General features: G+C 43.0%; 1 protein-coding gene across 1 annotated transcript in view; it reads left to right on the forward strand.

The window, feature by feature from the left end:
- Positions 1-15,312, forward strand: part of CDHR3 (cadherin-related family member 3) — a 96,901-nt gene that overhangs the window by 13,145 nt on the left and 68,444 nt on the right. The window contains exons 4-5 of the mRNA XM_006882685.1: positions 4,804-4,969; positions 9,073-9,170. Coding sequence (XP_006882747.1) covers positions 4,804-4,969; positions 9,073-9,170 — 264 coding nt within the window. The remainder of the gene's footprint in view (positions 1-4,803; positions 4,970-9,072; positions 9,171-15,312) is intronic.

Genomic DNA, 15,312 nt, shown 5'->3' on the forward strand with positions numbered 1-15,312 from the left:
CTGCAGTAGCCTGGACCTTGTCTTGGTGCTGGGATGGGCCACAAGTTTACAACTCCTACACCTGTTCCTGAGAATGAATCACTTCTCCATAGAGATAACTCAACACTTGTCATCAGCAAAATTCTACAGTACAGGCTAAGCTGCTCACAAGAGTCCTTCCTGCCATCCACGGACACAGCTGAGCCTGGTCCCTCCTTGGACAATTGTGGCACCTTGCATGATACTATTGAGTCTCTGGCTCAGGGATCTTGTCCCTGTTGGCCTTGCGATCCAGCCACACAGGGCTTCCTGAGAGTGAACTCCAAACCAAGTCTAAGGCCAGGCCTGTCTGCTTTTCAATAATGTGCTGAAGACCCCTAGAGCATAAGGAGGAGTAATGATGACAATGGTAAAAATAATGAAGGTAACAGCTCACATTTATAGAGTATTTACCAAGTGCTACACACCCTCCTAGATATTTTATATAGACTCACTCATTTAATATAACAATACTATGGATTGGAATACTGCTGTGATGTATATATGAGAGGTGGGAAAATGGAGACACAGAAAGGTTGAGTAAACTGCTTAGGCTTGCACAGCCTGGAGGAAACAGACTGAGCATTTGAGATCAGGCAAGTTCGCCCTGGATCCTAACTCACGGCTCTCACACTGGGCTGCTCCCACTACCAGCAAGAGACAAGTCAGAGTCTTCTCCAACCTCCTGTGGTGAATTATCTGTCTGAGGGGTTCCTGTTGGGGCAGCAGCACCAAGGAGGGCTGCTCTGAGAAGCCAGGGAGGAGCAATTCTGCAGCTGCAGGTAGACCTGCAGCCACCAAGCTCTCCAGGGACCCCTGGGGGCTCATGCCCTCTTTCCTTAAGATCTGCCTTCTGTGACCTGGGCTCCCCTTTTTCTACATCTTCTGGAAGGAACACTGCAAACTCTGGCATGACTACTTTGCCAATTGCCCGTCACTTTTCCTAACTGCCAGTCTGTTCAGGCTTGTCCAGAACAACCTGAGACTTAACACACTGAGCGTCAATCCTTACTGTCTACCAAAACGCAGGGCAGGGGCTCTGCAGTCTGCTGGCCTGCAACCCCACAGACACACTCCTGTCTTGCTCTGTGACCTTAGACAGTGCCTTAGCCTCTGCCCTTAGGTTCCTTGAGCGTGAAATGGGGAGACACTGACCAACCAATAGCTGCTGTCAGGGTTGAATGAAATTCTCTCTGAAGTGGCTTGGCCAGAGCCTAGAACACAGTAAACGTTTAATAAGTGATGGCATCATAAAAAACACGTTTTCCTGGTCTTGTTGTTAGAACAATTCCTTTGGCTCCAAGACACACATTTCAGATCACTTTAAATCATGTTATTCCCATCTTTGTGAAGCCCTGGTCGTACAAAAGTTAAGTGCTTGACTTCTAATCAAAAGATTGGTCTTTGAACGCATGCAGCAGCTCAGTGAGAAAAAGACTAGGTGATCTGCATCTGCAAAGACTACAACCAATAGTGAAACACAATGTACATGAATAAAACGCAATGTATACGAATTTTGTATGCACACCGATATAAAATGAAAACCAAAAACTCCTATGGGGTAGTTCTGCCCTTTGGGGTCATTATGAGTCAAAATCAACTCAGCAGCACCTGGCCACATTTCTTCTTTTTGTGTGTTACAGCCAGTTCTCAGAAAGAAAGGATTGAGACCATGTGATGCTGTGGTAAAGGCACTATTCCAACCTGGGGTTCAGGAGGTCATTCCATGCTTAGCAGGGAAATGATAAATCAGGAAACTGCACAGACCAGCAGAGATGTCTCTGGCGGACACACACTCATTATGCTTTTAGAGAACTTGATCAGTGATAGGGAGCTCTGGTGGCCTAGTAGGCAAAGAGTTGTGCTGTTCACCCAAAGGTGGTGCCTCTCCGGTGTTACAAATCTACCAGCAGCTCTATGGGAGAGATGGGCAATCTCCTTCTGTGTGATTTACAGACTCTGAAAACCCACTGGATGGTTCTGAAAGAGTTCTGACTTGATGGCAGGGAGCTGAGTTTGTTTCTTGATAATGATAAAAGCCAGCATTTACTTAGTGCTTGTGTGGTGTCTGACAGTGTTACAAGTACTTTTCATGTCTTGACTAGTTTAATCCTGACAGCAACACTATTGCTGCTGGTGTTAGGTTCCACCAAGTTGAGCATGACTAATAGTAACCCTGTGAGTAACACACCTGAATCCTGTCCTATCCTGTACCATCCTCAGTTCTGATACACTCGAGCCCATTGCTATAGTCATCATGTCAGTTCACCTCAATCAAGGTCTTCCTTTCTTCATTGACCCTCCACCTTTCTAAACATGATATTCCTTTCCAAGGAGTAGTCCAAAGTAGGAGAGATTATAAGCTTCACCATCCTTACCTACAAGAAATACTCTGGTTGCCCTTTTCCAAACACAGCTGTTTATTCTTTTGGCAGTCTATGGGATGGATATTCAGTACTCTTCTCCAATACCACAACTCAAAGACATCAATTATTCTTCTATCGTTCTTATCCTTTCATTGTCTAGCTCTCAGATATATAGCAAGTAATTGAAAAGACCATGGCCTGAATCAGGCACACCTTAGTCTTCAAAGTATATACTATTCCTTATGTGTGAATCATAACAAATTATGGGTAACATTGTGAAGAATGGGCTTCAAAGTCCATGCTTCCTGTTACTTAGCCTTCCTGTGCTTCATTTTCCCTATCTGTAAGTGGAGATGCAAACCCAAGTTGAGTTGAATCAATTCATAGTGACTTGTTTCAGGGGACCTTGCAGAAAGGAGCAGTGACCTCCTCTGAGAAATGGGGTACCTCAGTCAGGTACTCTCTCCCCTGTCGGAAAATGAAGGTCTCTCTTTCTGGTTCCAATCATAGCAATTCTGTAAGCATAATTGAGGACATTGGTGACATTTAGTCCTTGATGTCGCAAAGAGTTCTAGGGGCAAAGTTGAGATATGCATGTAGAACTGAAAGGCCAGAGATCTGGTGGCCTAGTGGCAAGAAGCTGCACTGCAATTCCAGAGGTGTGCGGTTCAAATCTACCAGATGCTCTGCTGGAGAAGGAGGGACAATCTCCTGTACCAATCAGACCTGATTTGATGGTATACACACAAAATAATAAAATAAATAAAATAAAATTAGAAGTGAAAGGCCTCAGAATCCACCACCTTTGTAAGGCAAGAACCTTTAGAAGGTTCAGATCAGTCTCCAGTGAACCTCAGCAAGACTTTTCCACCATTGCCCACTGGACTTCCTGCTGGTGATGGCTCTGGGTCCTGAGACGCTGTCTTTCTGGCTTTGATTCTTGGTGTTTCTTTACCTTCAAGTCCTACAACCCCACCACATCTTCAGGATCCTTGGAGTACGAACGAATGACAGAAGCCCCAGGCAATGGGAGAATGTGTGGAAAGACACACGCACAGAAAAATGAACAGTCTGTTGACATAAGTAAATAACATTCCTCATTATGCAGATGTACCCAGTGCCTCCTCTCTTGTTTATTCTTGGATGTGTGGCCTTGGGAAAAGGAGAATGGGACGCTGCGTCAAACTCTATTTGAATAGCAATCTCAGTAAAGGTATAATATCCAATTCTTAAAAATGATAAAACCCCCCCAAAAATAGGGAAAAAAATATTAAAAAATAAGAAAACCCACCTAACTTCAATGTGGCTGAGAGATTTCTCTAGGATTCTACACTGAGTAGTAGTGGTTTTTTGGCTAGTTTTGTTTTGTTTTTAACTTTTAATTTTTATTTGAGTAGTAGTTTATAGAGCATGTTGGGTTTTCATGCAAAAATTCAGACATACATTGTGTGTGTGTATGTGTGTGTGTGTTTGTTTGACTGTAATCCATGTAATGTAATGGTGCTCTTTCCACTTTCTCCCTGTATTTAGCATTGCCATTTTTCTTTCTTTCCTAGCCCTCCCTGTCTTCTGAGTTTGATCCGTGAGTAAATGCTACCCTTTTGATCTCATACGGTCGACTGTTCTTTGGAATATATATCTCCTTGATGTTATTGTTCACTTTATAGACCTGTTTATTATTTGGCTGAAAGTTGAGTCTTGGGGACGAGTTCAATTCCAGGCTTGAAGGGTGTCTAAGGGCCATAATCTTGATGGTTACCCCAGTCCCTATCAGGCCAGGAAGGCTGGTCTCGTTTTGTTCCACATTTTTCTCCCACTCTTTCCAGAACTTCCTACTGCGATCCCTTCCAGAGCCCCCTGTAGAATAGACAGACCCTATCCAGTTCTTCTCATCTCAGGCTCATGAAGCTAGGGTTGCTGTGGTTCATTACTTTAAAGTAAATAGGTTTCTGAGTCTTTGATTTTCCTCATTCTTCTTTACTCCAGATAGGAAGAGATCAATAGTTGGATCTTAGATGATGGCTTTTAAGTTTTTAAGACTTTAGTCACTACTCACCAAATAGAGATTTCGAAGATAGTCTTTAAGGACTATATTGTGCCTATTGGCCTTACTGTCTCATTAGTGATGGGTGTTTAAATTCTTGGGTTTTTCTTCTCCAGTAAATCTTGGCAGTAAGTCACTTGAACACTTTTCTTTCCTAAAAATTGCAATATTACCCATAGGAGTTTCTTTAATGAAGCGTCATGATGCTTGTGTTAAAAGAACTTTGGAAAAACCACTGAGTCCTCCAACAGTGAGTCAGAGATGATCTTTGAGATGCCAGTCATTTCCTTCCTGATAACACCCCTTTGCTAAATATGTGTGCGCAAAGCAGATCTTGTTCCACATGGTTACTGAGGATTTTGCGTTTGGTTTTAGGTTGTCACCACCGGGAAGGAGAAACTAGATTTTGAAACAGGACCAAACATATTTGATTTGCAAATTTATGTGAAGGATCAGGTTGGTACCACAGACCTGCAGATCCTCACAGTGCAGGTAACAAATGTGAACGAGCCGCCTCAGTTTCCAGGCAACTTGGCAAAAGGTAAGCTATGCTGGCGTGTGCAATCCAGCCCAGGCGGTGGTGGCTTCAGGGAGGACACTGGGCGACAAAGAAAAACAGAATGCAAATAAACAAGCAGCTGTTTTCCCAGGAAAAGGCAGCTGCTTAATGAGCAAGAAATAAATGAAATGTGTCCTGCCCAGCACTCCCAATAATAAGGCTCAATAGTTGACAAAGTTGACACATTCATGGTTTCTCTTGGCTCTCTCTCTGCCCTATGGTGGAAACGGGGGCTCAGAGACGAGGTGATCCTTCTAGAGGAGCCTGACCCAAGCCCATCCTTAGCTTATCGCTATACACTACATTCACTGACTAATGTATGCAGTCTCCCATGGCCTTTGTGTATCCAGGGTTCCCTACAGAAGAGGGACAATATAAGGCACACCATCTCTCCCAGGCTCACGGCTCTGAAAACAATCCATTTACTAATAACTTCTAAATCTGCCTTTCTAGTTCAGATCCTTTCTGGAACTTCTGATTTAAGTATTTAACTGTCTTCTCTCAACATTTCCACTTGAATGTCACTGCAAAATTAGTGTGCCCCCGAACCAAACCCTAACTCTCTGCAGCCCCACTTGAGTCCACTTCTCCTGTGACTTTCTTATGTCAAACCAGTTGCTGTCAAAATGCCTTTCATTCATGGCAATATCAATATCAGCATCAAATGTGTTGGGATAGAACTGAACTTCACAGAATTTCCTAGCTCATTTTTAGAAGCAGATAACCAAGTCTTCGGAGACACCTTTAGGTGTGTTCAAGCTGCCAGCTTTTGGTTAGCGGCTGTATGTGTTAAACCTTTTTACACCCAGAGATTCTTTCTCCGTGCTGGTTAGTGACAAGTCCATCCTTTCAGTTGCTTGGGCCAAAGTCCTGGAGTCATTCTTGACTCCTTTCTGTCTTTAACACTCAACATCAAACTCATTAGGAAAACTGAGAGCAACATAAGAACAACATAACCTTAGCATCCTCCGTTCCACAGCTGGTCTTTTCCTCAGGTGGCAAAGGACCTCCTGCAGTTAGCCCTGCCAGTGGTCCTGCCCGCCATCCCCTAAATATCTTGTGGGACTTGGGATTGCTTGGCCCCGGTTCTGAGGCTTCTGAGGTAGTACTGTTGTCATTGTTGTTGACTGTCAAGTCAGAACTGACCCATAGTTGACACTCTGGTGGGTTTTTGGAGACAATCACATGAAAACATTTTGTCACCTCCAACTAAATCCCATAGACACTAGCAATCACTCTGCACTTCCTTCCCCTCATAACTCCTAACACTCATTAGTCTTTCTGTATGGGTTTATGTTGTGTATTTTGGACATTTTCTATAAATGTAGTGGCATATTATACCATATGGCCTTTTGTGACTGGCTTCTTTAGCTTAGCATAATGTTTTCAAGGACCACTTATGATGGAACATGTATTGATGCTTTATTCCTTTTCCAACCAAATACTCTTCCATTATCTAAATACAGTATGACATAAATAAATAAATACTAAGGTTATGTTGTTATTATGTGTTAGGTACCATCGACTATGGCTCATAGTGCCCAGTGAGCAATCTCAATGAGGTCTGAACTGTCCCTTCTCCTTAACCATCCTCGCCGTTTCCGATATTCTGGAGACGATTGTTCCAATCATTGTGTCAATTCATCCTGTTGAGGACCTTCCTCTCTTGCTCTGACCTTTTACTTTCCTCAGCAAAATGTCTTCTTCCAAGGACTGTTTACTCCTGACAATATGCCCAGAGTATGTGAGATGAAGTTTCTCCTCAAAGAAATGTGGAATTCGTGTTTTGTTTTTTTTAATCCCTGGTTCCTAAGAGATACCCTCGAAAACCCTGGAATTTCCCTAATGATTGAAATTTCTTTAATGTGGCCTCCAGACCACACATAAAGGTTGTCAATGCAGTTCCTCTTCAGCTGAAGTCTGACCAGGCCAGAAACACCCACCGTCTCACAGCAGGAGAGCAAAATTCATTCAGTCAGACCACATAAGGAGGGCCAGTGAAAGCTCTGGACACGGATGCTCCGTGGGATTCCTGCCTGGTGACCGTTATCAATGTGCACAGGAGAGTTGCTGTTGTTGTGTACAGTAGAATTGGAACCCACCCATAGATGACCCTCCACAGAGTTTTTAGAGGCAGTTAATCACACGGGAGGAGATTGTCCATCCTTCTCCCACAGAGCAGCTGGTGGTCTCGAACCACATGCTTTTGGGATTACAGCACAGCCTCTTGCCACCAGGCCACCAGAGTACATCCTCTTTTTGGGACATGGAAGGTTTGCCTTGAGAAACCTCCTAAACAATTGCTCTAACACTGTCTTTACTTGTATCCTTTTTACTACAACAGAGCTATAATCACAAGAATAGGACCTTTTCTAAGTTGTTCTAGTGGATTGTTAAAATGGAGTAGTGGAAGTCCCTAGGTCTTAAGTGATAGTGTCCTGGGGACTCTTAAGCTAGTGACTAGCATCTGAACTCTCAAGCAGCTGCTGCAATCTGGAGGAGTATGTTCTTTACCTCACGAGACCTAGCCTGATTCTGAGTAACCAGTTAGGATTAGAAGAAGTGCCAAGTGTGCAGCTGGTGTTAGAGCAGAAGGGGAAAAGAATTGACAATGAATTAATTTGGATTGTTCAACATATATTTGGTGTCAAAGAAATGGGATTTGATTTTCAGAACAAGTCAATTGGTTTCCCACTTAATTCTGTTTTCCATGCGGCAGCTAGAGGCATTCTGCTCAACTGTCAGTGAACTCACGGTTTTTCTTTGCTTAAACCCCTATATGTGAAAGCTGGAATACGCCTTATGGCTTCCTCAGATCTAGAAGAATCCTCCCAGTCACAGTTATGCCTGTACTCTTCCCCATGCTCTCCCTACACCATCTGTTCTACATCTGTTCTGTACTGGTCTCCTTACTGATCTGTGATTACCCCAGATGTGACGCAACCTGATGGAGTCCTAGTGGCACAGTGGGGAAGCATTTGACTGATAAGTGAATGAAAGGTCAACAGTTTGAACTCACCAACTAGTCTGTAGAAGAAAGATGTAGCAGTTTGCTTCTGTAAAGATTACAGCCTCGGAAGGCAGGTGGGGAGGTTCCAAGCTACTCAATAGAATTCCTATGAGTTGACATCAACTAGACAGCAACAGGCTAACGGAACTTTGTCTCAACACCTTTACAGTTACTGCTTTAGATGCCTCTTCCCAGAGCTCATTTCCTTATGAGTCTCAACTCAAGTGTTCCTTCCTCAGGAAGCCTTCACTAACCACTAATTTTAAAACTGTACCCCCACCCAATTCTATAAAATTCCCTTCTCCAATTTTTATCCATCCCTGTTCTTATTAATATTCAGATACACATAGCAGGAAATCAGTAAACATTTCTTTAATGAAAAACAAACCTCTAGTTATGTTCAGCCTGATTCTAATGTATAGTAACTCTATGTGTCAGGGCACAGCTGTTCTCTGTAGCCTTTTCAATGTCTGATGTCCTCAGATGTAGTTCACCAGACTTTTAATCTGAGGTGCCTCTGGGTGGATTTGAACTTCCATCTTTTCTATTTGTTATGGTTGTGTACTGTAGAGTTGGATCTGACCTATGGGTGACCAGTAGGTCACCAGAACCTAGTGGAGTTTTAGAAATTTCTATGAGATCTAAGTTCACCTTGAGATATTATAATCATCTAGTTTATGAGTAATTTGTACAAAACACATTGGAATATGGCCTCAGCTTACACTGGAAGTTCCTCCTTGTGTTTACTTTCCAACAAGCTTCCTTTGTCAGTTCACTCGTCCCGTCTCCCAAACACAGTTCTCCAGGTAATCTCTTAATGGAAGAAATAAATGAAGACTTGCCACCACCTTTGTTGTCCCTAGTTCTTTATTAATCCATGTGTTCATGTAAATGGATAGACTTTCTTGCACACAAGTCAGCCAGTGGTTTTACTCATGACCTTTGTTATTGACTCCTCTTTTCCACCATGTTAATAACCTTGACCCCCTATGAAAGTGTTTGGCTATCTCAGTGTTGGATTTCTCCATTTGCTTTACCTAATAAAATATTTCCTCCCCTTTGGATGTGGCCACAGGCCTAGAGCTCTACATAACAGAAGGCACAAAGCCAGGACTGATTTACCAAGTGGAGGCCTTCGATCCAGAAGACACAAGTCAAAACATACCTCTCAGTGTAAGTTTCTTTGTTAAAATGAAGAGGTACTTGTTGGGTTGGCTTTGATATGAGGGTCTAATGGCCTGGTGTCTTAGTTTTGGGGTAGGAGCTGGTGAGTAGAATTGGGGGGGGGCATAGTCTGACTACCTCCAAAGCACACAGTATAAAGGAATATTGTTGGAATGAGTAAGGGGGCTTTGGAGATAGGCATTCCAGATTGGACTCATAATTCTGTATGATCTCTGCAAGCTCTTTCTCTCCCTGGTCTCCCAACTGTTGGTCAGTAAAATGGAAACCTTAACAGCACCTACCACCATAGAGGGGAGCTCTAGGGACATTGTCTGTAGGGAGTTTGGTTCAAACCCACCAGTGTCTCTGAGGGAGAAGGATGGACAGTCTCCGCCTGTGTGATTTCCAGGCTTGGAAACCCAATGGAGGGTCAGCTAAGAATTGGTTCCCACTCGGCATCAATGAGAGAGACTTCAATAGGGAAATTGTGAGCGTATATAGATGATGTAGGTAGAACCACTGACTTAGCACCCTGCCTGACATCTAAAAATAGCTTCATATTTTTTGAGTGAAGCTAATAAAGATCCATCTATATTTATTTTAAAAGTGAGCAAAAATATGTGCCCTAAAGCCAAACATTCATAGGACTGAAGTACGCACGCGTTTCAGCTCAGGAATTCAGGGTAAGTGAAAATGTGCTGACGGCATGGATGGCAAGGATCACATCCATCCTTTTCAGAAGACAAGCTGCTTAGAGTCAAGTGTTGTGGGTTGTTTGTTTGTTTTTTAAAGTCCCAGGAATTCCAGGCTGTCAAGAAGGAAAGGATTTTAAAGTGTTGCCTCCTAGTTCAGTCTGAGATAGCTAATCTGGCTTCTCTCCCTTTTTAATCAGCTTCATTAATCAGCTACAGGGCACCTCTTGTCACCACTAAGCCTCTTGACTGGACCTAGCCATCTCAGCTCCTTTCTGTGCCCACTGGGCTGTCCTCCCCACAGCTGGACGGGGAACGAAAGGAAGCTGATGCCTAACAATGAAACCTGAGTAGGCCACACTCTTGGAAATGCCACCACCTCCAGAAAAGAGAACATTTGAAACAGACACGCAGTGACAGCTAACACCAGGAGGCTGTCTCTACTGTTAGCAACACGATTTGCAGCTTCAGCAGGACTACTTCTCCTAAGGGAAGGAAGTGAGCATTGCAATTAACTTTAGCATTAATATAGCATCTCCAAACTCCATAGAGGGAGCTCTGGTAGCTTAGTGGTAAGGAGTTGCAATGCCAACCCAAAGGCCCCTGGTTTGAATCTACCAGCTGCTCCAAGGGAGAATGGTGAGCAGTCTCCTTCTGTGCAATTTGCTGTCTCCAAAAACCCACTGGAGGGTCAGTTCTGACTCAATGGTAATTACCAAAAACAACAGGCTCTATAGAATCTGAAAGCTAGTTTAAGTTAACTGGACACATCTTAAAGATAAATGTAGTTTCACTAGAAGATGAGCCTTTGCCAAGCAAATCATCCCTTCATTCATGCTTTAATTCAAGACTCCTTCATATCAATGTTTGCATGAATACGTGAGTGGATATGCAAACACATACTGGTTTCTCATTTGGTACCAGGACGATGCTTATTGTTAGCTGCAATTGAATCTGCCCTAATACTTGATCACCTCATGTTTAGCAGAGCACGATGCTTCCAAGTCCTGTGCCATCTCCATGGTCAGCTGCAGACCAGACCATAGTGATCCATAGGGTTCTCACTGGCAGAGTTGTAGAAGTAGATTGGCAGGCCTTTCTTCCTCATCTGTCTTAGCCTAGACATTCTTCTGAAGCCTGTTAATCCTGCAACACTGGCTTCTCCTTACAAATGGGTGGTGACTGTGAGGTGCATTGAACAGAAATCAAACTTGGGTCTCTCACATGGAAGCCAAGAAATCTACCTCTGAACCACCATTTCTCTGAGTAGGAACAATGCTAGATGCTTTAAAAGTGGACTTTTCAGTGATGTACTTATTGTATCAGTTTGAAACATCTTTGTCATTCCCTTAACACAGAATCAGAAACCAGATTTTTTTTTCTCTCCAATGATAAGAATCTAAATGTAGGCACGCAGCCCAGAGCTGACGTAGCTAGCTGCTCAGGCATGCTGTTGGAATGTGTGCGCTTCCTATCTTACTGTTCACCCATCAACAGTTTGTTAATTTTGTTCACCTCATGGTTATAAAAGATGGCTGCTGTATCTGTAGTCTTCACCTCAGAGTTCCAAGCAAGGAGGAAAAAAGAAAGTTGGAAAGTATAAAGGGTAAAACAAGCATCACTGGCCAGTCTGTTCCTTTTGGGGGGAAAGAAAAGGAAAAACTTTGCTGGAAGCTCTACCAGGGGACTTCTGCTTACTTCTCGTTGACCAGAACTGTGTCCTGTGGTTACTGTTGCTTCACTGTGACCAGAAAGATTCCGAGTGGGGTTTAGGTCTGCCACAAAAGAATAGTATCTCAGTGAAATATTTATTTCAATAGTTACTGGCCATCTGCTATGTTTTAGTCAGTATATTTGAACACAAGTCCACAAGAATCAAAACACAACTTTAAATCTACATCACCTGAATTTAAAAATCATCTCAAGAACAAGTTTGAGACATGCAACACCAATGATTGAAAAATCAGAGGAGTTATGGGATGATACCAAGGATGTCATGCATGAAGAGAGCAAAAGGTCACTAAAAAGAGGAGACAGAAAAAGCAAAACGGATGTCAGAAGAAACTATGAGAATTAAACCAGAGCAGGAAGAAGCCAAAACAAAGGGAAGAGATGCTGAAGTAAAAGAAGATTTCAAAAGGCAGCTTTAAAAGACCAAGCAAAATATTATTATGGGTTATTATTATTATTAAGAGCTAACGTTGGAGACTAAAAAAGGGAAGAATTTACTTGGCATTTCTCAACTGAAAAAATTGAAAAATAAATTCAAGCCTCAAGTTGTAATGCTGAGAGATGCTATGGGCAAAATCTATAATGATCCAAGAAGCATTAAAAAGGGGGTGAGGAAATGGGAAAGATACATTGTGAAAAACAATGTATCTGAACTTGTAAATAAACCAGTATAATATAAAAATAAAGAAGATGGAAGGAACACACAGAATGACTATACTAAAAAGAATAGCTTATTCTCAGTAGAGTGACACTGGAACATTTCAGGAAGTACCACAAGAATATGAACCTATAGTAATGAAGGAAGAAGTTTAAGCTTCACTGAAGGCATTGGCAAAAATAAGGCCCTAGATATCTATGGGGCATCATCTGATGATACGTTTCAACTAACAGATACAGCCATACACCAGTTAGACAGGAAATTTGGAGGACAGCTGCTTGGCCAACAGACTGGAAGAGATTCACATTTTGTTCTCATTTTCAAGACAGATGATCCAGAAGATTATGGAAGGGGCATTATGCTTGGAAAGGTGCAGGGCCAGTAATAAAGAGGAGGACCCTCAATGAGATGGATTGACACAATGACTTCAGCAGTGGGCTCAAGTGTGTCAGAGATGATGAGAACAACACAGGATGGGGCAGGGCTCAAATACATTGTTCATCAGGTCGCTATGAGTCATACTTGCTTAATAACACCTAACATTTGGACACAGTTGAATAAAGCACATTTGTCTCAACACCTTTACAGGCTGGGAAGGTATTACCCGGACATACAAGAAACTATGATTTAATATAAAAACTGCTGAAAATTTGTACAAGATACTGTGGGGGCAAAAGGCATGGAATCTCAGCACTGAAGAAAAAGAATTCTTATAAAACCTCCATCTTTAGTCTAGATCTCCAAAGTGTGCACTGGGATAAGTCCATTTAAAGGACACAGGTGCTGGCTTTTCTGAGGAAAAGGAGCAGCCCAGGTGAGGAGCAGAAGTAGTTGGTGTCGCTCCTTTAAGAAAAAAGTGGTGCCTTCAAAATGGGTGCTAGAGCAATTGCTTGGAACCCCAAGGTGAAACTGTGGCAACTGCAGTGAGTTTAGGGTTATTTGGGGCAGAAGGAGCGAGGGGGTTCTACAAGTGTCAATGAAGTCATTAACACTTTTACTACAGCTGGCTGTTGCACAGAAAGTATACAGCGAGCCAATCTACAGGAGCAGCAAACAGTCTAGAACCTTCCTCAGATTAGGAGAAAAATAATAAGAGTCTAGGAAGCAACACATTGTGACCTTTATACCTAGAAATAAGCTTCTCTGTGCTCTGGAACACTAAGTAATACGTTCTGTAACTGAAGAAGATCATGCTAATGCAAAACCTATACTTGGACCAAGAGGCAGTCGTCACAACAGAGCAAGGAAACACTGCATGGTTCAAAATTGGGAAAGGTGTACACCAGGGATGTGTCCTATCTCCATATCTTTTCAACCTATTTGTCGAACAGATTACCCGGGAGGCTGGGCTCTATGGGAAGTGTGACATCAGGATTGGTTGAACATTCATTCACAGTCTGCATTATGCAGATAACACAACCCTGCTTGCTGAAACTGAGGAGAACCTCAGGACTGTGGAAGGTCAAGGACTGTAGCCTTCAATATGGATTGAGGCTCAATATCAAGACGACAAAGATTATCACCACTGGGCCAATTGGCAGCATCAGGATGGATAGTGAAGAGATTGAGATTGTTAATAGGTTTAGTTTGCTTCGCTCCACAGTCAACACTCTTGGCACCAGCAGCCAGGAAATTAAAAGACGTATTGTGATGGGAAAGTCTACTCTTAGGGACCTCTCCAAAGTACTGAAGAACACTTGTGTCACTCTGGAGACTAAGGTGCTTCTGATACAGGCCATGGTTTTTGCAATCACTTGCTAAGCATCAGAAAGTTGGACAATGATTAGGGAGGATAGGAGGAGAATTGATGCCTTTGAGCTGTGGTGTTGGAGAAGAGTATGGAATATACCATGGATTGCTAAGAAAACAAACAGGTTCTTCCTGGAGAGGGTTAAACTAGGCTGCTCCTTGGAGGCAAAGATTCTGAAGCTTCATCTGACATAGTTTGGACACGTTGCAAGGAGGGACTGGTCATGTTTGGGAGGGTGGACAGACAGCTCAGGAGGGGAAGGCCCTCTATGAGGTAGATTGAGTCAGTGACTGGGATGGTGGGGGGTAGGTGTGTCAGAGACAGTGAGATTGGCACAGGATGGAGCAGGGTTTAGAACTTTTTGTACATAAGGTAGCTATAAGTAGTAGGCACCTGGAGGGCACATAACAACAACAACAAAAACAAAAACAACAACAACTGAAGAAGGAGTTTTGGTTAAATTGGCATTGCCAAACGAGTATTTATCCATCTTGGTTGTAAATTGAAATTGTAGGAGGGGGTGCTTTAAACAACACAAGTGCTGAGATCCCAGCCCCTACAAATCTAAGATGCTTAGCCCAGGCTTGGTCAGCACATCAGACTTTTAAAGATCCTCCTTCTCCACCATCACCCTCCCCTGTCTCATGCCCCTCTGTTTGAAGTGCTTCTGAATCTAAGAACCTTAACTTCTGGCTTGCTATCTCCAGCCTCCCAAAGCCCTCTCTTTGGATTTGGGCCTGGGATGGGCCTGGGACCATGCTTAGTTTTCTCTTCAGAAAGGCAGCTGGGCAGCCTAGTTTGTGAGGGTCTCAGACATCATCCAGCCTCTGTGTGAGAACCCACAGATGGTGCTTCCAAATGCAAATTCCTGCCTGATGTCTCAAATGGCTGGCTCTGTGAGCATGTTGCTCAGGACAGCAGCTGGAGGGGAAGGAGAAATGACCCAACAGCTCTCAAGGGTGTCCTGAAACACTACCTCCTGTAAAACGACAAATCCTACAACCCTCTTACAGTTTGGTTAAGTGAAACTCTGTCACTAATTATGCAAAATAGGAGCTAAACCAGAAACCACTGATACCTGCTCCCTCCTTTAAAATACAATTTTTTAAAATCTTGTGGTTGTACATTTTTTTAGACGAGCTCTATCTAATAAGTACATGACCCATCCTGCTTCTTAGTCTGTCTTAATCAGGGAGCTCCACCAAAACTTGTCCACCATGGGTAACCCTTATGGCATTTGACACAGCAGTGGCACAGATTTCAGTATCACAGCAACCCCAAGTTATCTCAGTACAGCAAACTGACAAATTTTGTACCACT

The sequence above is a fragment of the Elephantulus edwardii genome, unplaced genomic scaffold (genome assembly GCF_000299155.1).
Source record: "Elephantulus edwardii isolate Elephantulus edwardi_28Jun2011 unplaced genomic scaffold, EleEdw1.0 scaffold00022, whole genome shotgun sequence".
Classification (NCBI taxonomy): domain Eukaryota; kingdom Metazoa; phylum Chordata; class Mammalia; order Macroscelidea; family Macroscelididae; genus Elephantulus; species Elephantulus edwardii.